Source organism: Danio rerio, chromosome 12 (assembly GCF_052040795.2).
Source record: "Danio rerio strain M-AB ecotype USA chromosome 12, GRCz13ab, whole genome shotgun sequence".
NCBI lineage: Eukaryota > Metazoa > Chordata > Actinopteri > Cypriniformes > Danionidae > Danio > Danio rerio.
The window spans coordinates 10,299,858-10,327,278 of NC_141032.1; the positions used below are offsets into that span (position 1 = coordinate 10,299,858).

Sequence of the window (27,421 nt, forward strand, 5' to 3'; positions counted from 1 at the left end):
ATTTTTCTTACATTTTAATACTTTTTGGTGCGATTATCACTCGCTATTAGGAAAAAAAAACATGACTGAATGTCTGAATGAGAAGTTGTAATGTAGCCGTGGCGGGATCAATTTTGCCGTGGTGCACCGCAATGGAAGAATGAATGTAGCAGAAACCTTGCTGTATTGTAAATAATAACCCAAGGAGTCGCAATCCAATGGAAAAAAAAAATTGAGAGGCTGATGGTTTTTTATTTGCATGTTTTTTTTAATGTAACTATTAAATACTATTTTTATCTTCTGTAGGCTGTGAATAAAATATGGTAGTTCTAATAGTTTATTAACATATATCATATTTTTGGAAATCCCCAAGACCCCCACCCTATTGTCCTGCAACCCCTACTCTGGGAACCACTGCTAAAGAACATATAGGATTTTTATTTATTATTATTTTTTTTTTACAATTTACAAATATTTAGTGCAATACTTAACTTTATATTTAATATTGCCCTTAAAGTAACTTTGTAGCTTTAGATGGAAACATAACAAACATTATGTTACAAACAAGCTCACATTATTCTCACATTTAAAGGGAGTATAAAAGATACACACATGTTCTGAGTTGAGGATCTCTTTCAGGTAGTCTACGGCCATGTTTCTCACAGAGGGAAGAGGGTGATTGAGGCTGAGCATCAGAGAGGTCTCGGACTCCGGCAGAATCTGCATTCATACAACAATCAGGTCTTGTTTTTATAAAAGGGCATTTAAATGACTAAAACCATGTCATTTTAAAACAGAAATAACATATTCCTTATGCCTTCCTGTTATTGAGTACCGTACTCGCTCTCACTTCAATCATTCTATTTCATTCATATTCAGATCACAAATCAAGATTTTTTGATGAAATCTGAGAGCTTCTTCATCCTCCATACACAGCAATAGTCCCGAGATGTTTAAAGTCCAGAAAAGGGACCAAAAACATGACTTGAGTGGTTTAACTAGTGCAGCAAAAAAAATAAATAAATAAATACATTTAAAACCATAAAATAAAAATATTAAAAATAAAATGTAAAAACAGCTTTGTTTGCCAATGTCCTATGTCAGGCCACTGTGTGCATTTACAACAGGCTGTACGAAGGTTAATTTATACTTGATGCATCTGTATTCTGTAAGGTCATGCAGCGAATGTAATGTCATGGTAGTGTAGGTGGAAGTTCGCTTTAGGCGGTTAGACATCATTTTAACTGGTGGTGTGCATAAAATGTTTTGCAACTTTGCACAGCTCTGCATCCAACAATGCACAACTTTTTGACAACACCTATAGCAATCCAAAACAAATTCATACTGTGATGTGCGTTGACATACACCACAAAAATGATAAACGAGTGAAAGTGAGTCCAGCTACTTTACATTATAAGACATAACAGTTCACATTAAGTACACAGTTAGCTTGGATATATAAAATATAGCCTAAATTGCTGAATTACACAATTGTACTAAAAGCAAACATCATCATGAGTGTCCTTCACATTTATCCACATCCTATTCACATTCGATATATAATTAAATTCACTCTATCAGCATCTTCACTTGCAGACTGTGTGTGCAGTCAGCAGAGGATCTTGCTGCGGAGGCAGACTAAAGTATGATTCAGGCTTAGCGTATTGCCTTTAGGGTCAGCAGTGCATCGCAAAATCCCATTGCCTGTAATAAACACACCTACAGATTTGATGCGAAAGACAGGCAAACAAAATCAATTTTACAGCTTTTTTTGCTGCACAAAAGCATTTTTGGAGCTTTTTGTGTTTACAGTTGAACTACTGAAGTCACATGTAACATAGACAGTTTTTGATTCCTTTTCTAAACTGTTTTTGGTGAATGAGAGAGCTCCAGGATTGCATCTAAAATATATAAATTTGTTGAAAAATTAACCAAATTTGTGTGTCAACAAACTCTTTAATTATATTCTGCATAATTTCTAAAAGTGAGCATCAAACTTGATAATTGTTATGCCTTTTTTTTTTGCATTTAAAAGGCTTAACTGTACAAAACAATTTATTATTATGCTGTGTTGACACCAGACGCGGAACGGCCGGATAAATCGCGCTATTCACACATAAATAGACGTGTGGATATTTTGAGTTTATTTGCTTCTTTCGCGCGTCAAATTCACTGAGCAATTCACATCATGGGCAGGGCTTCTATCTGCCCATTGAATATAGCTTCATTGCTAAATGGCTAACATGGATTTCATTGAGAAAATGACTGTTTATGTGCTTTATGAAGGCTAAAAAACTGCGTTGATTCATTTGGAGCACTTTCCAAGTCCACTAGATCCTTTCAGAGGTGCATCCAGCTCTATGAGTTCATCAACTCCTCCGGAAACTTAACCTGGATGATGGAAGCTTTCAGCGGTGAGCCGAGCCCAGTTTGATCAATGTTTGCCTGGTGTCAGCTGGACTATTTTCCCTTGGGACACCAACAACAGGCGCTGTCATAAGCATGTCCCCACAAGAGCAAGCTCCTGATTGGTTAACGTCGGGTGCATGTCCGCTGAAGTTCAGATTTTTGAACTTAAGCGATTCGTGCGAAACGCGTGTCAATCGCACAAAACGCTCAACTCGCACTGCTTCATTTGCGCGAATCACATCTTTCAGGCTGCCTCATTCGCGCGTATCGCACCACAGAATGTTTATTCGCATCTTTGCATTGACTTAACATGTAAATCACTCAAGCTTGACGCTTCTTCTACAACTGGTATGAACGCAGCATCATTAAAACAAGATCAGCAATACCTGATATTTCCCACAGCTCAGAGTGAGAGAGATGAACTGATGAAGCAGGTTTTTTTCATTATCGGATGACACATTTTTGACATGATTTTCCAATGCCATATCCAGTGCACATGGATACCTATTAGTAAAGAACACACAAAGGTAAACACCAGAAACAAAACACTGCCCATGACTTGACTGTACTACAGCACAACAAGCGCAAAACTGAACAGACCTGGATTCAAACAGTCGTACTGTAGGCTGAATTCTCTGATTAAGAGCTGAAATCCCATCTGAGGGAAGCTCATTGCCGCAGACAACATACTCTTCAAGCAGCAGCCTGTACAAATCAATGCATGTGAATGAGTCAAGATCCAGAGAATTAACAGATCATAATAAATGGGTAATGTTCTGGTTCACCCAAAAATGAAATTATCCTCATCAATCACACACTCAAGTGGTTCTAAACTTTTATTAATTTATTTCTTCTGTTGAAAACGAAACAAGATATTCTAAACAATATTGGGAAAAGCACCCATTGACATCCATAGTAGAAACCTAAAACACTATAGAAGTTATTGTTTTTTTCCCAACATCCCTCAGTATATCTTCCTTTGTTAAACAGACGAAAGAAACCCAAACAGGTGTGGAATAAGTGAAGGATGAGTAAACGATGGGTGAACGATCCCTTTAAACAAAGTTTCATTCATAACTGAAGCTAAATTAAACATGCTTACTTAGCTGCAGTGTTCTCCAGGTTGCTGGAAAGTTGAAGGTTTTGAAATACTGACTGCAATAGTCCAGTACTGTCTGACAAACCTTCATTCTGTTGCTCATCTACATGGAAATAAGACATAAAGAAATTAACAATAGGATAATAGCAATTTTGCTATGATCGGCACTGATGGTACAGCTGTTAGAAGAGTTCCTTGATACTACAATTCATTCTTTAATATACTTACATTCTATGTTTAGAGAAATTCAAACACATCAGCAATATCTGGCTAAAATCAATTAATAGTACGGTTGCATAAGTTTCTGAATCAAGATTCTAAACCATTTTTAAAGCAAACTCATTAAGCTTTATAGACATGTACAATCGTTGTATGAATGTACAATCTTTATAATAGCAAAATGCCATTTTTATTTGATCATTTTAATGAACCACTCCACTTTATTGGAAATAATTTTTCTAAGTTAAACAGTTGAGTTTTACCATTTTTTAATCCATTCAGCCGATCACCTGGCGGGGATACTTTTAACTTAGCTTCTTATAGACCATTAGCATATTCAATTACTATACATTACATTATATATTAAATGTTATATATTACATGATAATTAAAAGGGGTGTCAAAATTACTGTTTTTTCTGTGCACTACAATGCAGACGTGGATAATTCAGTATCAGTTCAGTTATAATCATAACCGATTAATGTGTACTGACGTAATTTATCTATGTGCTATGTCCCGATGGCTTACTATGGTGAGGAAGGCGAGTGCGACCGTTCAAAACGCTCCAACTACTTAAAAACGCAGAAACTGTGTGCAAGTGTTTTCTGGTCTGGTCTTTCACTGACACTTACAACAGAACTAATTCACTGTTATGAATTAACTGAAAGTACTATTACTAGGTACCAATTTCTCTCGCTGTGGACTTCTGACCTGCTGTCGTGAGGTAAAGTTTCCTCTCCTCTCAGCTGTTACAGCAATATGTCTGGATACAGAGAGGAGTGTGTGTCTGCAGAGCTAGTTTTCTCCTCCACGTCTATCATGGATCAGCTGTGATTGCCACTGCCATTTATCAGTGTGCCGTTTTCTGTTGACCAGTTATAGGGGAAAGAACTCGCTAGACAGGGCTCAGCGGGGTAATTATATTTGTTTATTCGCTTTAAATGTTCATGTTGTTCTGTGCATGTACTTGAGTTTTAAAGTTACAGTTCATATATCTGACTGTTTGTATTAAAGTACAAAATTGTATTACAAATAGCATATAAATATAAATATGTTTATAAATTTAATACAATAATTGCTGTGCTGTGAAGAAAATATAAAACTGTGCATAGAAAGCATCATCAATGCACCGTGATGCACCGAGGTATCGAATTGAACCATATCGATGGCATGATAACTTTAACCGAACCAACTGTAAGACCAGTGTAGGTTCACACCTCTACTAACTATTATACACAATTTTCCAAATGTAAGGATTACTCTTCTGTGATTAAATCATGTTCCTAGACCAATGAAAACTGAAAAGTTGTTATTTTCTAGGCCGATAGGGCTAGGACCTCTGCTCTCATTCCAGCATAATAATCAAGAAACTTTGCTGCCGTACCATGAATGCAGCAAAGGCACTGATATTTCACAGCACCTGAAAATAGTCCCCAGTTAGCTAACTAAATTACAGCACTGTGATGATTGCGGCTATGCTATGCTAATGGTCTAATGCGATTCAATGATTTGTGCTAAGCTAAGCAAAAAGTGAGATTGGCTGAATGGATTTAAAAACGATAAAACTGTAAAGTTCCTATAGGATCAAATGAGGCACACATAGAAACCAACCATTCTGGGTCATCACAGAGTGTATGAGATGAGGCAGCAGGTAACTCAGTAGAGGACTGATGTCATGCACAGTTGATATGCTCTGAAGGGTAGACACCAGGGTAGGGACAGCACACAGGTAACCATATGTCCTAATGAGGTATAAAAACAAATTAATGGAATATTTATATGCATGAGAAAAGTCTTTGGTCAACACTAACTGATAGTGGTATAACGAATCACAAATCTGGTTCGGATCACACTATGGTTTTTAAGTCAAGGATCGGACCATTTTTTGGATCAGCAAAAAAGGGAGGAGTCAAATGTAATTTGCTTTTCATTTATGCTAAAATATAACAGCAAAAACCATTGGTTTTAACAAATATAACTTTGAAGCTGTAATCTTATTAAAAATCAAGAAAAAAAAAACTGCTGAAAAAAGAAAATTTTCAATTCGAAAAATGTTCTTTGCTATTGTTGTTGATAATGCCAAATATAGAAATCAAAAATTTTGTACAACACATCATAATTTTTTTAATTATTTTTCAACAACATAAAACTTCATTATAGGTGGATCATTTTTGAAAACCTATTCAGTGACATAATTTTGATGGTTGTTTGCCGCCCCCTGGGGGTAAACAATGTAATTGCTAACACATTCTACAGCATCAAGTTCCATTAAACTGTGATTTTAATCTTTACCATAAACATCAGTGTTTATATCTGAACTATAAACTGTTCTCCCAGAACTTCTGTGTTATTTAATTGTTTGTAACGAACTGAAAAGTGTAAAAACTGAATCTCGATCAAATTAATAAACATATGTAAATCATTACCTTTTATCATTCATGTTGCGTGGATTTAAAGTGAGTTCAATCTTTTAATGTTTAATTGTGCAGCTTTACACTGAATGCATTTACGCAGGCTAAACAAACAGAATCAGAAAACACCTTTAATAATTAACTTAAGAAAGCATTTAGGTAGATCCCACCACACCTTTTTTCATCATCATTATATTCTACAGGGAAGCCTAAATGCTTTCATACACGTGATTTGAATGATGGGGTAGGCGATCTCTCTGCAATTGTTGTAAATGGTGGATTAACCTACAAATTAAAAACGTTATTAACCTGCGGGTCAGGTGCGTTCCAAACTGTGATCCGTTACACCCCTACTAACTGAAGACATAGAGAAGTAGACACAAAAAAATTGTACTTTTGACCAATCACTCCTTTTTTCTGGTTTTGGAGCAGGATGATAATGCAGCTCAAGCCTTCTCTGATGAGCTGTGGTGTTCGGCCTAGAGACCTGCTCAATTGAACGCTCAGAGAGTCCACCAGCTGGGCCTCCATTACCACCTTCACTGCCATCTGACACACGATCATGTAAGTGGCAGCCGTGTAGTCCGAAAGATTAGATTTCAGCCCCTAGTTATGAAGGAAAAAAAAAAAAAGAGACCTTTAAAGTATTTGAAGAAACTTTTAAAGTATCTAGAAACCGAAAATTATTTGGATTCAGAAACATTTTTCTTTTGTTAAATGGCATTATGTATACATTGTAAATATATTGCCAGTCATTTCACCACACCAGTCCCTGACTTCATTTACATTTAATTTTTACACTTGCATTATAAACTGGAATTTGTATGATTTGAGATCTGTATCAAGGCATGAAAATTCTACAACCTAATTGTCTGATTTGATTTAAAATAAGAATTTGATTTCCAAATTTCCAATTTTCACTCACAAAATATGCCTATTTTAAACGAAATTTACTCTGCCACTGTGTTTTCAGAAGCAATGGGAATTTATTGCATATAAACAACTTTAAACATTTGTGCTGGGAAAAGATTAATCGTAATTAATCACATCCAAAATAAAAGTTTGTTTTGACATAATGTGTGTGAATTATATAGAAATATATGTATTATATGTGTGTGTGTGTGTGTGTGTGTGTGTGTGTGTGTGTGTGTGTGTGTGTGTGTGTGTGATAGAAACAAAAGTATACAAAAATATATTGTTACTTAGATATTATATAATATAAAACTTGTTTCTTATACATCTTTTATATCCAATTATAAATTAACATCTCAATTATATGCATGCATGTGAAAATTCATATATACAAAATAAATATTCACAGCACACACAGATACATTATATAAAGAAAAATTTTACATTTTCTTTATTTTGGATGCGACCAACCACGATTAATTTTTATTTTTACCCAGCACTGGAAAAAAATAAGTTCTAAAAGTTCCAGATTTAACATTAAAATGTTTACACAACCGCAACTGTGTCATTAGCACAGCAAAGGCTTTATCCTTAGACATTAATTCTGAAATGTAATCCCCCTGATCCAACCTACTTTATTTTCCTCATTATTCTAAAATACATCGTGAAGTTAACGCATTCAGGGATATCCACGGCAGTAAATTTTCTGGATTTATCTGAAACAAAACTATATTTTTACATTGTATGTATTCACACGCATAAATTTAAAGAGATAGTTCAATCAAAATCTTCTATTTTTTTGTTACTCAGTTTGTTCCAATCCTGCTTTCATTTCTTTGTTCTGATGAACACAAGTTAAGTTCATTTGGATAAAAAAGTATTTTATATTGTATTATTTATATTATATTTATATTATATTGTAATATATAAAGTATTTAAACCAGTCTTGCCACTGACATTCTCTATTATATTTTGTCATTTAGCCGATGCTTTTGCCCAAAGTGACTTACAATTGAGGAGGTATTCAGTGATTCAACAAGAAGAGGCAATACACACAAGTATATAAAGAACTTATTAAGGCTCAAAGAATAAAGTGCTAAAGTAGGGAGGGGGGAGTTTTTCTATACAGAGAAGTTGTCAAATTGTTTGTCAAGACCACCAGTGTAATGCACAATTCATAAATGCTGTACGATCACACCAGTTTGAAAGCCTAGTCCCTGAAGCGTACGATCACACCGGTGTGATTAGAACAATCAGACCAAACTTTATCAACTGCTAAAATTCAAATCTGATTGTGCTCGCTGAGGGACAGAGAGAGGTGCGCAGTGCAAGTCATGAATCCCATATTGTCCGTGCTTTCTAACAAAACATTTTTTTAGGTTTCAGACATTTAAATACACATAACTACAAGCGAAACATACCATTTAAGGTTTGTAAAACACACGCAGATGTCTTCAGAGACAGTAATAATAATAATTATTTTTCAATATAACTGCACAATGTGCTTTATCCACATGAGATACACACTGTTTATGTTATTAGAATAATTTCTCTATTCCTCCCCCAGATAAGCAGTTGCTTACCTTTACGTATTTCGAAAGAAAATTATAAATAAACATGAAGTAAATCCAGCATCCTGCAGGATCTCTCCTGCGGTTTTTGCTAGAAAGGATACAGCTCCCATCGGAAGTTGAGGAGTAGTATTTATATTATTTTTTAAATTACACATTTATTTATTAGCGTTAACCAGTACCTCAACCCTAAACCCAACCGTCACAGTAATGTAAAAATATTATTTGTTGTCAGTGGTGGGAGCAGTACTGAAAAATCTAACTCAAGTAAAAGTATCATCACTTGCCCAAAAATGTAGTGCAAATAGGGTAAAAGTATCTGTTGTAAATATGACTCAAAGTATGAGTAAAACGTAGCCCTTTTTAAAGTAGTCAAGAGTAGTGAATACAGTGAAACATTTCAGCCATTTGTAGCCCTCAGTGCAATATTTTGTGGCCCGCGCCAACCGCTGTACACTGACAGAATCAGCGGAGCGGGGAGAGAGAGCGCTCCCCGCTCCGCTGATTCTATCCGTACACAGCGGTCACTGTCATTCCCCGCCCGCCGTGCAAACAAAGGGTCGGGGATGCCGGTGACGTCACCACGCACCCCACCCCTTTGTTAGACGCTGTGACGGGCGAGAAGTCTTAGGAGGGAACTCACGCCGGCCAGAACCAAGGTAAGCTGTTCCCGCCCCTGCCTGCCACTTAGCTACCTATCTGCAGCCTGCCACCTACCTAGCTACAGCCTGCATCTTATATATATTATAGGTAGATACAGACTGATGTGACTGGAGTGGGGTGGGGGTGTTTTATTTATACAGATATACGCCTTTTTTTAGGTGAGGGAATGGAAGTTTTGAGTGAGTTCCCCCACTTTTTTCCCTAGGACTTCAATAAGTCAAAGTACAGGTCTAGACTTAATGATGATCATCTTCAAGCCATACTGAGGGTCTCAACTGCTTCCGCTCTAAAGCCAAATGTGGTTCAGATTAGTGAGAAGAAGCGCTGTCAAGTCTCTGGCCGCAAGAAGTAGGCAAAACATGCCATTTTCAGAAGAACTGTTCATAATCTTCACTCAATGTTCTCTTTATGTTCATGACACTTCATGTTCAGAAGAAATAATTAAAACTGTTAATAATGACATTTGAGGACTTTTTTTTTGTGAAATCCCTTATGCGGCCCAGCCTCACCCAGACTTTGCCTCCTGCGGCCCCCAGGTAAATTGAGTTTGAGACCCCTGCAGTAGTGCATTCAATTATCTTCCTATGTTAGTGCTTTCACTCCTGCGTTTGTTCGTTCTATTCTTCCTTTATGCATTCAGTTGTTCGTTTTTCCTTCATTTCTTCCTTCATTCATTCGTTCATTCTTTTGTTCTATCCTTCATTAGGTCCTTTGTTCATTAATTAGTTCGTTCCTTCTTTCGTTTGTTTAGTGTTTCCTTGAATCCTTCCTTCATTTATTTGGTCCTTTCTTCATTAGTTTGGTTCTTTCTTCCATTCCTTGTTCGCCCCTTCCTTCATTCAGCCCTTTTTTTTCATTCTTCTTTCGTTCCATATAGTGAGTAAGGCTGTTTGGTGATTTCAGTTATGATACAGTCGACCTCCTTCATCTTCTCATCAGTGACAGGCAGTCTATAAACAGTCTCTGGGTCATTGCGTGTAAAGATTTTGGACATCTTCTTTGACATTTTTAATTCTTTCAAAAGGCTTGGTGCATTTATAAAGCGTCCATGTCTTGAGGTTGTTCAGTATGATGCGAATTACTTTCTATGTGCGATTGATTGGACAGGAATTGAAGCACTGATTTTTCTACTTTAGCCAATCACCATAGACAAGAAAGAAATAAAGTAGTGACTGGAGATAGAAGGAAAATGGTGAAATAAAAATACAGATATATCGCTAAAAATGTACTCAATGTAAAGTAAAAGTACACAATTTTAAAACTACTTAGTAAATTACAATTTTTTGAAAAAAAAAAAAAATACTCAATTATACTCAGTAATTTGAGTATTTGTGATTTGTTACTTTACACCACTGTTTGTTGTACTATGTCACAAAAATTATGCTATACTGACACGAATATCCTCAGCTGTATCCCATCTAGACTTCACCCTCTCCTGCAGCGCAGCAAAGTCTAGAAGGGATAGAGCTGAGGATACTCACATCAATAAATTAATGATGCTAATAAATTAATGTGTAATTTAATAAATAATATAAATACTTCTTGGTAACTTCCGATCGCAGCTGTATCCTTTCTAGCAATAACGGTGGCACCCATGTACCAAATAATATGATCAATATTATTATTCTGTTTAAAAGACAAAATATAAGTTATATCACATATTTAAAAATCGGACTATCAAAAATTTCATAATATAATTAGAACATTTGTCAAAATTTACAAAAAAAAGAGCAAAAAGAAATAAAAGATGATATATACATAGATCATTGGGGCTCGTGGGTCACATGATCAACTTGACCCTGGGATCTTAGTTGTGGAGCTAAGTAATGGTCAAAAAAAACAAAAAACTCATGTGTGAAAGGGTTAAATTTGGGGTAAACCATCCCTTTAACCACATCTGTAATATGTTATGAAATGTTCTTACCAGTTGTACAAAGGGAAGCAGTTTGGCAATAATAGAGTTAGTGATCTTCTCCACTGCATCAAGTGCTGAAACAATAGTCGATGCATAGAAAGAGAAAATCACACGCAGCTGCGGACAGTTCCCATCCCGGGTCAGTTCAGAGTACGCCTACAACAGAATTAAATATATATGTAACCACTGCAATACTAGACAGTATGGCAGTATGACTTCAACCAATGCAGATCTTACCTTTACTGAATTTGTGACCATAGAGCAAACGAAATCCATGAAGCCTAAATCCTTATAGCAGTGTGTGAGCAGGGTTCCTCGGGCCAGGGGAACACCAGGTTTCTACAGATTAAGCACAGGGCACAATTTTATTAAAGTTACAAAACTCTTACTTTCTTTACTACGACACGCATTTGGACTGATATGATATGGTTTACCTGGATTCCATGGAGCCAGTGCCATTTGTGGGTTGGATCTTCAATCTTGAACAGCTGGATCACTCGTACAAACACTTTAGTCTCATGATACGGTAAAACACAAGCAATCAGACTGTCCTGGTTGTACAGATGAATGTGAAATCTGAAATACAGTTCATATTGAATCGATGACAATTTCTTCCATGCTATGAAATGTTACAAGTAACACTTACATGATGTACACAGGAATCAGAGTGAAGTATTTAATGACTTTTAAGACCTATATTAAGACTCTTTCCACACATGTTAAGACCTCATCGCCACTTTAACTTCATCATACAAACTTCATCATGCAACTAATACTTTTTAAGGGTCTTAAATCTCTCTGAATTAATTTATTAACTTTTAATACATTAAGACAGCCTGATTTAACTTAAAGAGGGTTTTCATAAGACTATCATTAAACCTTTTTAATCTTGACATAACATGTCATGAATATGAATAGATTTTATGTTTGGTTATGACAACTATCATTAAGTGTCATTTGCTCTGTTATGTCACTTAAAATGCAAAGATGACATTAGCTATGATTCCATCCAAAGATGCAAATTAAATTTATGCGCAAAACTGGAATATCACATATAAACATGCAAATAAAGCATTGTTTCCATCCAATTAGTTAAAGAGAACAAAATAGTCACTTCCTATTTAACTGGTGCTAAATATCAACTGTAAAAACAGGGTTTAGTGGAGAAGCTGCGTCAATCTTTTCAATATTTAATAAATGATGTGCACCCTAGAAGACAATTTCAACACGCAATGAACATGTGGTGACATTTAAAGGTGTGAAACATGGAGCACAAATGCTCTTGACTGGAGGTAATTATTGATGTAATAACACTAATACTGAAATGGTTACAGTGTTTTAGAATGACCAAAACAGCATTTCAGATGTTTTACAATGTGCTCAGCCAGCTGGTTTGTCCATTCACACATTTTCATCATCACATGATCTCTTATAACAAAATTACATGACCTTTTTAATGGGCATACTGAAATATGTTCTGTAAAAGTGTTTCCATCGTAGTTTATAAGCATCTTTTCTTATTGAATAAAAAGTTTAACCTACTCAGTTATGAACATACATTTTTTATGCACATTTTCAAAAATTTATGCGCATCACTGCGTTTCTATCAACTGTTTTTTATGTGCATCTCTGAAATGTGCATAAAAATAGGTGGATGAAAACATAATTATTGTTAAAATGTATTTATGACAATTTCCAATTATCAAGACAACATAACTTGTCATAAACCTGTCATAAACATTATAACTATGACATAAACTTTATAAGAGCATTATTAAGATTTTTTTGGCCTAAACTATAGTGGTGCAAATTGATTTTTTAACTAAAATGTCATGAAATATTGATGAAGTTGCCTTTACATTTTTTGACCGAGTATTGATACATTTACTGAGTAAATATTAATGACAAAAAATATCAGAAAAAATACACACAACACTGTTACAATGACTTTGTGGCAGTCATGTTTATGACAGATTTATGACAAAATTTAGGTTCTGTCTTACAAACACCCTTCAGGTAAATTGTTACCAATAACACATTTAAAGTCACAATAAACTACAAAAACTACACATTAAAAGAATCACTAAAAGCCCAGAAATATCTCGATCAATTTGTCTTAAATAATAGTTTAACAAGACTAGTTTATTGAATTGATTGAAAAGTGCAGCACATTTACGTGTTCATCTACACTACCTGACAAAAGTCTTGTCGCCTATCCAAGTTTTAGGAACAACAAATGATTACTTGACTTTTAGTTGATCATTTTGTATCAGATGTGGCTTATATGAAAGTAAAAGGCCTCTAGATTATGCTTATTTTACCCAAAAAAATGTCTTACCTCAGGTTATTGGTGTTGCCATTCACTCTGCAGATCTCTCATACACCCCCATACTGAATGTAACCCCAAACCATGATTTTTCCTTCACCAAACTTGACTGATTTCTATGCGAATCTTGGTTCCATTTGGGTTTCAATAGGTCTTCTGCAGTATTTGTGATGATTGGGATGCAGCTCAACAGATAATTCATTGGAAAAATCTTCTGCCACTTTTCCCAAATGATCAACTAGAAGTCAAGTTATTATTTGTTGCTCTTATAACTGGGATCGTTGGCAAGACTTTTTTCAGGTAAACACTGCACACACTTTTCTCCCAACTTTTTCACCTCCAAGCAAAAAAAAAAAAAAATCTAAAATGAAAATCTTAATGGAGACCATAATGTGATTATAATGGAGCCTTTAAATTCTGCACAAGTCTGCCAAGCTCTAAAACAATAATCTAAAAACTGCTGAATCAGAAAGTGAGACTCACACATATACCACAGGTAAGTGAAAGAATAGTAATTCTGCTGAAGCTTACCTGTGTAAAAGCCATTCAATGCATTTCAGAGCAGGCTTGAGCAGAAAGTAAGGTGACAGTCGAGTGAGGAAGAGAGAAATGCTCTTGTCCAGTTTCTTGTTGACCTCTTTGGACTGAACGCTGCGCTCTAAAGTCAAAGATCCTTGACTGAACAGAGTCTCCTGAAACTCACTGAACGCTGCATCAATACCCATCAGCTCCTCCAGTCCCGTGCAGCCTGTTCAGAATGACCAACAACACCAAAAATTAGGCAAAGTGATTGATTATTGCTGACTGCTGTATAAAAATGAGTAGAGCTAAGTAGATGATTATGTAAGAATTATGTAAGAAATTGCATTTTACATGACAAAATTTGTAGTCAGTAATATATCTTCTATATTACACATTTATGGTAATGTAATCTGACTACTTATGGATTACATTTGTGCTGACCTAATTTGATTTCACATATATTGAACTAGGATAATCTTATAATAAAATATATGTTCAATTAAGTCAACTTCAATACATGTTATAATTTAGTTTCCTTAGTTTAGTTTAAACTTTATTGTCCATTCTGCTTGACACAGGAAGGAACTTTGTCTTTAACAATGATAACATACATACAACTAGGGATGCTCATTTCGGTTAATTTTGCTAACCGACAACCGCCGCTCATTAATCGGTTATTAACGGGTAACTGGTCAGATTACTATTAATTTTATATTATACAAATTAACGTGACTATTTTGTGTCCGACAAATTAAATATTGCATTTTAACATACTGATTTATTTTCATATGCTAGCATATTAATAACAGAACACAACAACAAAGCATTTTCACGCACCTGCAGTGTTTAGCACAGAAGAACAGAATAAACTAAATAAAATAAATAGGACTGCCCTAAATTATTTTCACTTAAATAATTAAGTTATATTACAAAACGAAAATACTGACTGATTCTTTTTAATAACCGGCATAGGCAGTTTTTTTTCCAATCATATGTTTTTTTTTCTTCCGTCAAATAAAAAAAGCTGACTTCCTCGAATTGCCCGCTCCACGGAAAATATGCATTTATTTAATGCCCCACTGTTATTATTATAATCACAAAACCTTTTTACATTTTTAATAGAAATCATTATTTTAAAGAATATGTCCTGATGTATGGTTTCCTTTCTCTCCTTCGCGGTTCAAGTGTTGCTGTATATGTTGATAAAATTGTAATATTTAATAATATTATGATATTCAAGATTTGTCCATTTATACAGCTCTGGATAACTTAAAACAGCGATTAGACCTTCAGAGCGGCAATAATGCGTCCTGAAGTAAAGCGAAACGGCTATAAACTCCAGCAAGATAGAGTGATTATATGCAGAGTCATACTAAATAAAGTATAACTATAGAAACTGTGTACATCTTAACTGAAAGCTTCTGCGTTTGCTGGCCTCACGCATCGCGCACCTGTCAGTCAGTCAGTCAGTCAGTCAGCACGTAACACCAAAGTATTAAACAATAGCGCACAGCACTATACCGTTACAGAAAAGCTTGCGCTGTTATAATCCACTTACCTTTTAATACGTTTTGGTGCGATTATAATCCGCTATTAAAAACAACAACAACAATAACTGAATGTTTTAAATGGGTAATGTAGCCGTGGCGGGATGCATTTTGTTCCTCGCCATAGAAGAATGAATGTAGCGGAAACCAAGCTCTTTAAAAGTTCTCTGTAGTTGTCTTGACAACACAAACAGCTGCTCTGGGATGAGCCGCGTGCAAAAGATGCCCCTCTTAACGCAAAGGCGCATTCAATCAGCCCCTTATGTAGTCAAACTAAAAACATATAAAATAATAATTTTAATCGTTTAACTGATAGCATTAATCGGTCACAAACGCACCCTTTCGGGTAACGGTTAATCGATTATTTTGAGCATCCCTACATACAACCATACAACAATCCCATAAAAGCAACACTCGTCAAGACAACCACAAGAATAAAACACTTAACATATTAGCCCTATACATATTGCTGCAGATCATTCTTAACAACTGCAACATTCACATTAAACAGTGATCCGATTTAATACAACAACTGCAACCTGGATAAATTACTTATAATATGCATTTCTTCAGGTTCTATGAATTAAGTCTACGTCCTAATGGTAACACTTCAAAAGCTGCATGGAGGGGATGTGTATTATCTTTAAAAATCGCAATTGTTCTTTTTTTCCATAAAGATGTGAAATAAAACCTGCAGTAAATGTTGTTTGAGAACAGTTATCTTATTTGCCTGATTGATCATTTGTAGGGATGCACTGATATGGATTTTTTTGGCCGATACTGATAATTCTTCAGACTTTATGCCGATAGCCGATATGTTTAGGCCGATAATTATGAATATTTTAAATTGTTATATTTTTATACAGCAAACTTCATAAAAGAGTGACCTGCTCTTATGAACTGAATAGTCTATACTCAAAGCAAAAAAGCTATAACTTCATAATTGCAAGGTGATTATAGACCCATATTCACATTTTCACATAAATCTGCATGCAAAAAATGATTTCCTTTTCTTCATAGCATATTAACATGCAAGTTGATTGTTGCATAAAAATAATAGTTTAAATGACAAAATGGTATTTAATTAACAAGCAAGTTAAATATATTTAAATGAGATGAAAATGAAAGAGCTAAGGACTGAAACCAGCTCAAATGGTATTAAATCAAACGTGTTACAGTGATGTACACATGTACAAATATGTCATGTCCGAAAAAGCCTTTTTCACAAGTGTTTTGACAGTTTAGAGCCACCATACAAGCAAACTGCTAAATACAGATAAGATGTTTTAGTACGTTTAGAAAATGCGGCACAGATTTATCCTATTTGGCGTTTTGACATGTCACATGTAGGTGCTGCTTGTCAATCAGACAAGGCTTTTGCGCTCGTTCTTGTCGTCAATCGCGGGAAAATGATCAATGAAAAGTTTATGATAAACCGCTAAGAGTTTTACTCAACTGTAGAGGCAGAGTTGCCATCAGAGTCAGATTTTGATACAAACCTGCATTGAGCTGACTTTATGACAAACAGCAGAATATAAAGACAGAATGAGCGGCTAGTTAAGAGCCCCTTTGACTGGATTCATCTCTCACCTCTCCCCCTTGCTACAGTGTGTGTGTGTGTGTGTGTGTGTGTGTGTGTGTGTGTGTGTGTTGTGACAGCTCTCACGCGAGCTCGTTATAATTAATATGAATATTCCGATCAAACTGAATACATCTTACATCAACAACACATGGCCAGCAACACGTTGATAATAACAAATAATCAGATTACAAACAACCGTTATGTTTACTCATGTTGTAAAATGTATGTGTCCTTTGACGGGACTGGGCTGTTTGGGGTGTGTGAAGCAGAGTGAGAGGGGGAGAGAAAAAGAGGAGCGCTTTTTTCGCAATGAGACCATTTTCTGTGATGTTCCCTCTTTGGTGACTTATTCGTTGTACCACACGGAAAGTAATAAATATTTTGGACCAAGTTACATGTGTCCTCTTTTATTCACCAGCTGCAATGAAAAAGAGTTTCCCCCGAAACTAATATTATTCGGCCCTGGAGTAGCTAATAAGTGAATCTCCCCTGATCTCTCTAACACAACAAAGAGACAGAGCAGGAAAGGTTTACACATGTAATATTTTTCCTAAGGCGATTTAAAGCAAAATACTTAATGACACTCAATCAAACATATCTACAATGATAAGGAACGTGGTTACTTACTGAGTTATAAACGCACAGCAATGTCACCTGAAGAAAGGACAGACTTTGAAGGAATAAACAATGTGGGAGAGCTCCATTAGAGTGCACTGGACAAGTCTGAACAAGTTCCGCCCACGCGAGCACGACACGCAGGTCTGTAAAATTACGTAATTTATCGGCTTAAATATATCGGCCTAATTATGACATCGGATCGATAACGATCATTTTAAAAAAAGCGTTTATCGGCCGATAACGATATGGGCGCCGATATATCGTGCATCCCTAATCATTTGCGATAATTTCTAGTATTCTATAACCAAACCATGAAATAATATTGTACGTGAGAACACTCACTATTAGGGCCTACTCACACTAGGTTACTACTCACAGGGCCTACTCAAACTACTAAAGGCACTAGTGCTCTGAATCGGGCTCAGGCACGGTTAACTTGGCTGGCCTTGGCCCGGTTGGAAGAGGTGTGCCAGAGCCCGGTTCACTTAGTGTGAGTGCAAGTGCGCATGAGCCCCATACTGAAGACGAGACGTGACCTTTACAGGACTGTTTCAAACGGATTTTATTATTCATTCTTTCTGTGAAACGAACGCAAACTGTCGTAAATTATTAAAGACGCAAACTCCTCACTGCATGACAGCTGCACCTTTAGTAAACCTCCTAATTCGTGCAGCACAAGGACTTTATGGTTGTTAATGAGCGTTAAAAGTGGCTGATCTCTTCAGCGAAATATTTGACAACGTTTCACCGCATCCCAAACGACTAAAACGATGTAACTTAAGAAATCTTCACTGAGCTGAGCAAAAGCGCTTACTGGACAGTGCATCATTGATGACGCAAGCGTGCCCAGGCTCGAATGTAATGTGAGTGCGGGCTGGATCAAGGCAACTGTACATTGTGTGAGTACGCCTTAAATGATCTATATGCTATGTTTAAAGTCTGTGTGATAACATTAACACTTCTCAGCTTGCAAAGGAGACAGAGACGCTAACTAGCCTTCTTATAAACAGCTTCTATATTACTGTCAAAATTCAGTTTATTGTCAATAATTGTGCATAAATATTTAAAATTTGAGACCTGCTATGAATGGTTTATAAATTCTAGCATTTGCTACTCATTTTTGACTCCTCAGACATAGCTCTTTTGCTTTCCCAATACTAAGATATAATGAACTTTTGCCAAACCAATCTGTCGTACTATTAATACATGTAAATTATATCTATTTATTTTTTTAACACAAAATATATTTAGAAAAATGTAAGAAACTATTAGCTATTGATTCCTATAGTACTTATTCCTACTATGAATGTCAATAGTAACAGATTTCCAACGTTTTCCAAAATAACTTCTATGTGTTCAACAGAAAAAAATAAACTTATAAAGGTTTGAACTCGTTTAGGGAAGAGTAAACATTGACATAGCAAAAAGTGACATTTAAAGTCAAAGATAAAACATAGGGTGAAATAAGGGAAATTAAAGTCTTGGAGAAACATATGAAAACCCCATGATTACTCACCAAGTGCATGGAAGGTGCTGCGGTCCATACTGGCTGCATCTTTAGGGTCAAAGAGCACAGAGACCACCTCTTTCCGGCCGAGCAGACTCGAGTCATTCTGCGGCAAGGCCAGCCGCTTCAGCTGATGCGCTAACGATGTCATCTACACACGAATGATAATACAGTTTATATTTTGTTACTGTGATTTCAGTATGTAAATGTCACAAACGAATACATCATATTAATCAAAGGAAATATTTAACTCCAAAACAGGCATGGGATGAAAACCAATTTCAAGGTTTACCACGGTTTGAAAGTTTTAAAACCGCTAAAATTTCCAGTAATACCATTCCTACAGTATCTGTAAAAGCTTTTAGGTGTTCTTTATGACTATTTTATTTAGTTTTTAGCGCAACGGTATCTCTCCAGCATAAAAGGACGAGGTATCAAAAATTACTGTTTAGCCTATGATTCAGGAAACATTTTAAAATCAAATTGCTTATTCACCAGCACCAACATTCAACCATATTATAGACGTAAACATTACTTACTCTATATCCAAAGAAAATAAAGATATACAAAGTTGTCATTTCAATCTAAGTGCTTTTGAAACTATAAAGAAGATAGCAGGAGTCAACTGTTTATTTGAATTATTTATCCTGACATGTTTCCTGTTCCAAAATAAGTTAAATGTTTCTTAAAATAAAATACTTTGAATTCAATTGGGGAAAACGTTTTTTTTTTTTTTACCCAGACATTTAAAAAGAACCTACTTTAAAGCAGTAATCACAATACTGCAAAAACCGTAATTATTATTATTTTTTTATTTAGGTTATCATACTGTCAGAACCTTACGACTTTATGTGTGTGTGTACATATATATATATATATATATATATTTGTATGTATGTATGCACACACGCACACCTTTTATAGAGTTCATAAACATTTAATTGAATTTTGATGTTTGTTTTGCGATTGCGATATTGTTTTTAAGACAACCAAAACATTGACCATTTTAGTCAATGGTTACTAATATGATTTCCATACTCGGAATGTGTAAATATTACTTTTCTGAAGCAATATTAAGGAGAGAATCTGACTGTGCGAATATAAACACCTTCTTATAATCAGCCTCTACATAACTGTCAAAATTCAGTTTATTGTCAATAATTGTGCCTAAATACTTACAACGTGAGACCTGCTTTACTATTTTTCCATTTATGATGACTGGTTTATAAATTCTAGTATCTGCTACTCTTGTTTGACTCTCCAGACATAGCTCTTTTGCTTTTCCAATACTAAGATATAATGAACTTTTGCTAAACCAATCTGTTATACTATTAATATAAGTATATTATATATATATATATATATATATATATATATATATATATATATATATATATATTGAACACAAAATATAGTTAGAAAAATGTAAGAAACTATTAGCTATTGACTCCTATAGTACTCTTTCCTACTATGAATGTCAATGGTTAGAGATTTTTTTTCCAACGTTCTTCAAAATATCTTCTATGTGTTCAACAGAGAAAAATAAACATATAAAGGTTTGAACTCCTTTATGGGAGAGTAAACATTGATATAGTAAATAGTGACAGTGACTTTTTTTTACTTAGATTATCATATCCTCAGAACCTTAAAACTTGATGTAACGTTATATGTATGTATGTATGTTTGTCTGTATGTAAGTTATGTCTTACATAGAGTTCATAAACATTTCATTGAATTTTGTTGTTTATTTTGTGATTGCAATATTGTTTTTAAGACAACCAAAACATTGTACATTATAGTCAGAGGTTGCTAATATGATTTCCATACTCGGAATGTGCAAATATTACTTTTCTGAAACAATATAAGGAGAGAATCTGAATGTGCGAATACAAAAAACAACTTTACCTCAATAACAGCTAAACATAAATACACACGCAAATAAATAGTACGACTTGCATTGACTATTTACTACAACATAGAAGAATATATTTCAAATTATTCAAATGATTTGTTTAGCATTAAATAGAGCGATGTTGCCAGTCTGTGTTGCTAGCCTAGAACACTTTCTGTGTTTATCGTTAGGTTATACACGTCGCGCGAAATAATTAACGATCAAGTGTTATGATATTTTCTATGCGTCCAGATACAACTGTAAGAATACTTCCATACCTTTGGTTGTAGTTATTACCGCACCAGTATCCACGTGTGTGCAAGTGTGCCAGTGTGCTTCTCGTGCGTGTTTTGCTTTTGGTAGCGCACAAATCGATTGTTGTTGTACTGCCACCTAGTGCATCGGAGGGAAAGCAGGGATCAGTCAAAATAACGTTGTTGTATTTTTTATTTAATCGGTATTTTCATACAAGCACGTTTACTGCTGAACCACAAAACTTTAAGTTTGCTAAATAAGTTGTGTACTTTGTTAGGAGAGGAAAGAAGGTCGCTGGTTCGAGTTCTACCTGTGTTTCCGTGGATTTCCACCGGTTTCCCCCATCGCCCAAAGACATGCGGTAGGTGAATCGAATAAGCTAAATTCTCCGTAGTGTGTGAGTGTGAATGAGTGAGTTGGTGTTTCCCTGGACTGAGTTTAAGCTAGAAGGGCATCCGTTGTGTTATAAACACATGCTGGATAATTTGGAGGTTCATTCCGCTGTGGCGACCCCTGATAAATAAAATGGAGTAACGTTAAAGTGAAGGAATATTTATGAATTAATTGTAAATTCGGAGGGTACAAATCTAAATATAAAGAAAATATTTAAGTAATCAAAACTGAGCTTTGATATATTTACACTATAGGAACACTAGATGTTATAAAACATTTTCATGGAACATGATCTAATATCCCAGTCTTTTTTTTTGGTATAAAACAATCTATATTTATGACACTGTGTATTTTTTGGCTATTGCCCAAAATTTGCCCATGCAAAAGAATGATTTTGTGATCCAGGGTCTTAATTAATAGTCTATGATGAAGATCCGTGGAATTATGACAATCAGTACAAAACTATGGATACATAAAAGTTGCAAAACGAGAAAACTTGATAAATTAATGTGTTTTATCACCTGTTTCTCATATCACATTTTCAAACAAAAGGCAAACACTTATAGGGGAACATTGCTTGACTCACTTTAAAACAACAAAATTGCCAAAAATCATCTTTCATCTACTGTCTCATTCATGTGTTCAAAGACCAACAATTAAAATAAATAATGGTCTTGTGCAGTGATGTAACAAACCGGTGTATTATAATATAATATAATATAATATAATATAATATAATATAATATAATATAATATAATATAATATAAGGCGAGGCAGTGGCGCAGTAGGTAGTACTGTCGCCTCACAGCAAGAAGGTCGCTGGTTCGAGTCTCGGCTCAGTTGGCGTTTCTGTGTGGAGTTTGCATGTTCTCCCCGTGTTCGCATGGGTTTTGTCCATGTGCTCCGGTTTCCCCCACAGTCCAAAGACATGCGGTGCAGGTGAATTGGGTAGGCTAAATTGTCCGTAGTGTATGAGAGTGTGTGTGAATGGATGTTTCCCAGAGATGGGTTGCGGCTGGAAGGGCATCCGCTGCGTAAAAACTTACTGGATAAGTTGGTGGTTCATTCCGCTGTGGCGACCCCGGATCAATAAAGGGACTAACCCGACAAGAAAATGAATAATTAATATAATATAATATAATATAATATAATATAATATAATATAATATAATATAATATAATATAATACACTTTATTGTAATGTAGTGTATTATAATATAATATAATATAATATAATATAATATAATATAATATAATATAATATAATATGACATAATATAATATAATACAATTTATTGTAATGTAGTGTATTATAATATGATATGATATAATATAATATAATATAATATAATATAATATAATATAATATAATATAATACAATATAGTTTATTTTATTATAACATAATATAATACAATATAATATAACATAATTTATAATTGCGTTGCACAAAAATGTTATACATTTTCAGAACATGTTTTATTGAAAAGCCATATGCGTCAAAACACTGCACACTGGGGTACTAATATACAGTCTTTCAAGCTATAATATAATATAATATAATATAATATAATATAATATAATATAATATAACATAACATAATATAATATAATATAATATAATATATGATAATGTATGATAATTTAGGCTAATAATTTATTATTTTAGAAAATGCATAAACGCTCTACTAAAACTGACGTGAAATGCCAGCACATGATTTATTGTTATATGTGTTAGGGATGATTCGAGAAGCCTATATGGGGAAATAAAAGTGTGACCCCATAAACATGAGTGTGCTGAGAGGGTGTGAAAAGAGACGCGCTCTATGACCCTGTATCTCCGCCTGCGCTGCTGCAGCATCAGTGGGAAAGGCAGAATCTGCAGCTGACTACATCAAGAGATCAAAACGATCCGGATTAAAATCGCACAATCTGTCGCGTAAATCCAGGGCGCATCGCTGCTCCACTTTCTCCTTAGTTTTTCGTGAACGCATGTGCGATTCAGACATTAATCAGCAGGTTTTTTTCCACAGACGGGGAAGATGGTGCGTTGCTTGTGCCATGCCGCTGCTGACGGACACTCCGCACGCATTCGTGGGCATTAATTCACCGCGCTCTTCTCCGTCATATTCCAGTGCACATTATTGTTCACCGGCGACGGTTTTGGCCTGACAGAAGCGTCTGGGTTAACGACTCAGAGATGCTGTTATCGCATCGCCTGGAAGAAGCTGCCTAACAGACCATGATGAAGACCGAATCCTCATCCTCCTCCAAGCCAGCGAGCAGCACCTCGCTCCGCAGCCCCTCTCCGCACCGCAACGCGTACGAGGCGGCGGGGATTCAGGCGCTGAAGCCGGCCAACGACATCTTAAATAACGGCGACGCGCAGGATGGCAAGCCGAAGTCTACTAGCCGCGGTCGCACGTACGGCTCGAACGTGCACCGCATCAAGAACATGTTCATGCAAATGGGCGCATCCTCACCCACCGAGGCTGAAGACCCGCAGAGGGCAAACGGCGACGGGAAAGCGGTGCGTCTGACGCTCCCGCGGGCCGGCAGCCTGAACGAGAACGTGGACCACAGCGCGCTGCTCAAACTCGGGTCCAGCGTCTCCGAGCGCGTCAACCGCTTTGACGGCAAATCTGACGCGTCGCCCTGCAGGTACTCCAAGCTGCAGGAGACGCGGAAGATCTTCGAGCAGAACCAGGAGAAGCAGGCTGCATCGAATCGCGTCCTGCTCAAGAAAGAGCGCGCCGCTGGATTTCAGGATGCGTCGCGTTTGGATGTGGTCGCGCGCTTTAATGGCAGCACGGAGTCGCTGGATAGCCTGGACGCGATCGGAGGCACCGGTGAGGCCGTGTCGCCCACTGTCAGCCAGCTGAGCGCTGTGTTTGAGCGGGCCGCCGAGCTGCGAAACAACCTGCACCGGCTCTCCAACACGCCCCCGCTGCCCCTGCCTCTGCGCGGCCGCGTCGGCGCGCTCAACTCCAAAATCATCTCCAAACGCGCTCGCGCCTTTCCTCCGGGGGCCAACAGAGAGGATGGGGTTAACCAGCACCAAGAGGAACAAGACGGGAGGTTCAGCAGCCTTAACGGAGCCTCTGAGCTCCAGGATAGTCTCTCATCGGTGGAAGAGAAGCAAACAGGGGACGAATGTAGTGCCAGTGAATTCGCGACTCAAGACTCGAAGTGTAAGCAAGAACAAGCCAACACCACAGAAGCTAAAGGTACTCTTATTTCAGCAGATCTCCACAGTTTTGGGAACAGCGGAGTCAGTTCTAATGGAGAGGCCGTGGAGAGAGATGCTGAGGATGGACGGTCTGTGGGGGTCAGTAAGACCGAGGATGATGATGGTACTCAGCAGAAGGGTTTCTCCACGGCTGATTTGGTGGATATCAGTGCCTACAGTGCAGTAGGAGAAGACTCTGCTGGCAGCCAGCTGGAGGATGAGGAGGAAGAAGATGAAGAGTATGAGCCAGAGTCCAGCTGCTCTGAGATTCCCGGATTACCTGCGGAGGAGGAGCCGCCCCCGAGCAGGAAAATTAAATTCAGTGTTCAACCCATTAAGGTGAGTTTACACCTCAAAGGAGTTTTTCACCACAAATTAAAATGATTTCATCATTCACTCACCTTCAGAAGACTGCAAACTCAATTTTCTACTTGATGCAAATTTCTATTTGTCAGCAAGGGGTCTTTGCATTAATGTTCATTTCCATTTCAATATCCACTATTTGTGAGTGACCCTGGACCACAAAACCAGTCATAAGTGTCAATTATTGAAAACGGTTTAGCAATTTATGCAATACATAAAGATGAATAAATAAGCTTTCTATTGAGATTAAATTTGTCAGGCTACAGAACAATGTTAGGCCAAGATACTACTACTTAAATCTGGAATCTGAAGGTTAAAAAATCTAAATACTGAGAAAATTGTGTTTAAAGTTGTATAAATGATGAACAATTGAGTTTCGATATATTTACAGTACAGAGCAATTCCAGCGTTATGGATGTGACATTTGCAATAAAATCTCAAAACATGACTTCACAGAGAAAGTATATGTTAACATTATATTGAAACATCTGTTTAAATTTTCTAAAACAACTAACCACAGACTTTAGGAAGCAGAAAAAGATCAATCTGTAAGCAAGTTTTGTACTTTAAATGAGAAAAGTAAACATGCGTGATGGACGTGACCAAAAAAGTATGCGAGTTTGCGGTACACTACACACCGCACTTTGTAGAAATTCTGTGAATTAAACTACTCAGCCCAAAATAAATAATGAAAATCAGAAGCGTAAAAGATGGCTCTCGATAAAACAAAAATGTTTGACTTTATTTTATTTAATATTTGTGCATTTGTGTGGAAAAAGTGTTGTTCTGGATGTGACATCTCTCCATATGGATGTGACTGATATGAAGTTTCCATTTGTGTGACATTGGTAAAACAAATATAATAGTTTGAAAACACTGACCGAGACATTTTTGAGTATATCTAAATATCTAAGTATATTTTTTATGGCAAGGTTGACAATTGCATGGAATTGCTCAGTAATTTACTAAATATTTTCATAGAACCTGATGTTTACTCAATATTTTAATGATAAATAAAAGAAAAATGTATGTTTGGCTATTGTCAAAATTTACTCATACAGCATAAGATTGATTTTGTGGTACGAATGACAGTTCTTCAAACTTTTTGAACAACAAAATAACGATTAACTAATTTAATACATCAATACTCCCAGTTTATTTTGTTTAAATTTATCAAAATTGTTGAAGGGACATTTATTATACCCTTTATTGCACTGTAAAAAATTGCTGTTAAAAAACGGTCAGATTCTACGGTAAAATAATGTTTTTTCACTAAAACAGTAATATTCTGTTAAAAACAGTGCTTTCTGGGTAACATTTTTGTTTTCGAGAAAGTAACCAACTGCAGAAAACTGTGAGCTAACAGAGTTCAGATTCGATGTTTTGAAGTCTGTGTTTGAAATCACACTTTGTGTCCTTGTTCACTATTTCATACACTAGTTAACTAATATAGTTCACCTGACAGTTTTAATGAACACGAATGAGTGAATTCAGACACGGATGAACACCTGCTGTTAATAATTACAATTACTAAAGAAAATAAACAAGAAACACAAACAGTGACTTGAGTTACAACATTAAATAAAATAAAATAAAACAGCTTCAGTCTCAGCAGAGGATCATTAAACAACTCAACAAACAACAGCAGACACACTTATTACTGACTGATTTGACTTCCATGCTATTCTCATTGAGATCCAACAGAAATTTAGGTGTTTTTCGTGTCACCGTAATGGAGTGAGGGGCTGGTTTAGTTGGGCTCTTCACCCTTAAACTTATTAATTCAGACTCTCCAATTACTATAATAAAGAATTATCATAATACTTGTATTATAGCAATAAAGTTGGAAAGTCAATAAATAGAGAAATCTATTTGTCTGAAATTAGTTCTGATAAATGTTTTGGTATAAATCTGGATGAAGGGCCTCATGCAATAGATTTTATGCTTAGTTGCAGGTATTAAATTAATTAATGAGAAGTGGAAACAGAAAAGATACCTCCGTAATTACTT

The 27,421-nt window shown here is 36.0% G+C and overlaps 2 protein-coding genes across 8 annotated transcripts in view; one reads left to right on the top strand and one right to left on the bottom strand.

The window, feature by feature from the left end:
• Positions 1–21,512, bottom strand: part of heatr1 (HEAT repeat containing 1) — an 80,761-nt gene extending 59,249 nt beyond the window's left edge. For 2 of the 3 annotated variants that reach the window (XR_015503291.1, XM_087274701.1), the window contains exons 1-12: positions 21,450–21,512; positions 19,290–19,431; positions 14,036–14,252; positions 11,613–11,754; positions 11,416–11,517; positions 11,188–11,334; positions 6,512–6,723; positions 5,318–5,448; positions 3,491–3,590; positions 2,989–3,093; positions 2,775–2,892; positions 592–699 (exon numbers count right to left, since the gene is read on the bottom strand). Coding sequence is in view for 2 of the 3 variants with exons in the window: in XM_087274701.1 (XP_087130827.1) it covers positions 592–699; positions 2,775–2,892; positions 2,989–3,093; positions 3,491–3,590; positions 5,318–5,448; positions 6,512–6,723; positions 11,188–11,334; positions 11,416–11,517; positions 11,613–11,754; positions 14,036–14,252; positions 19,290–19,431 (1,524 nt within the window). In the remaining variant the exon portion in view is untranslated. 3 annotated transcript variants of the gene reach the window in all.
• Positions 21,513–21,566: 54 nt separating this feature from the next.
• ppp1r9bb (protein phosphatase 1, regulatory subunit 9Bb) overlaps positions 21,567–27,421 on the top strand; it is a 76,984-nt gene continuing 71,129 nt past the window's right edge. For 2 of the 5 annotated variants that reach the window (XR_015503884.1, XM_087275916.1), the window contains exons 1-2: positions 21,567–21,787; positions 23,853–25,387. Coding sequence is in view for 4 of the 5 variants with exons in the window: in XM_087275916.1 (XP_087132042.1) it covers positions 24,062–25,387 (1,326 nt within the window). In the remaining variant the exon portion in view is untranslated. Of the gene's footprint in view, positions 21,788–23,670; positions 25,388–27,421 lie in introns of those variants that run through there. The other 3 variants (XM_087275918.1, XM_087275917.1, XM_087275915.1) reach the window with 3 other exon arrangements.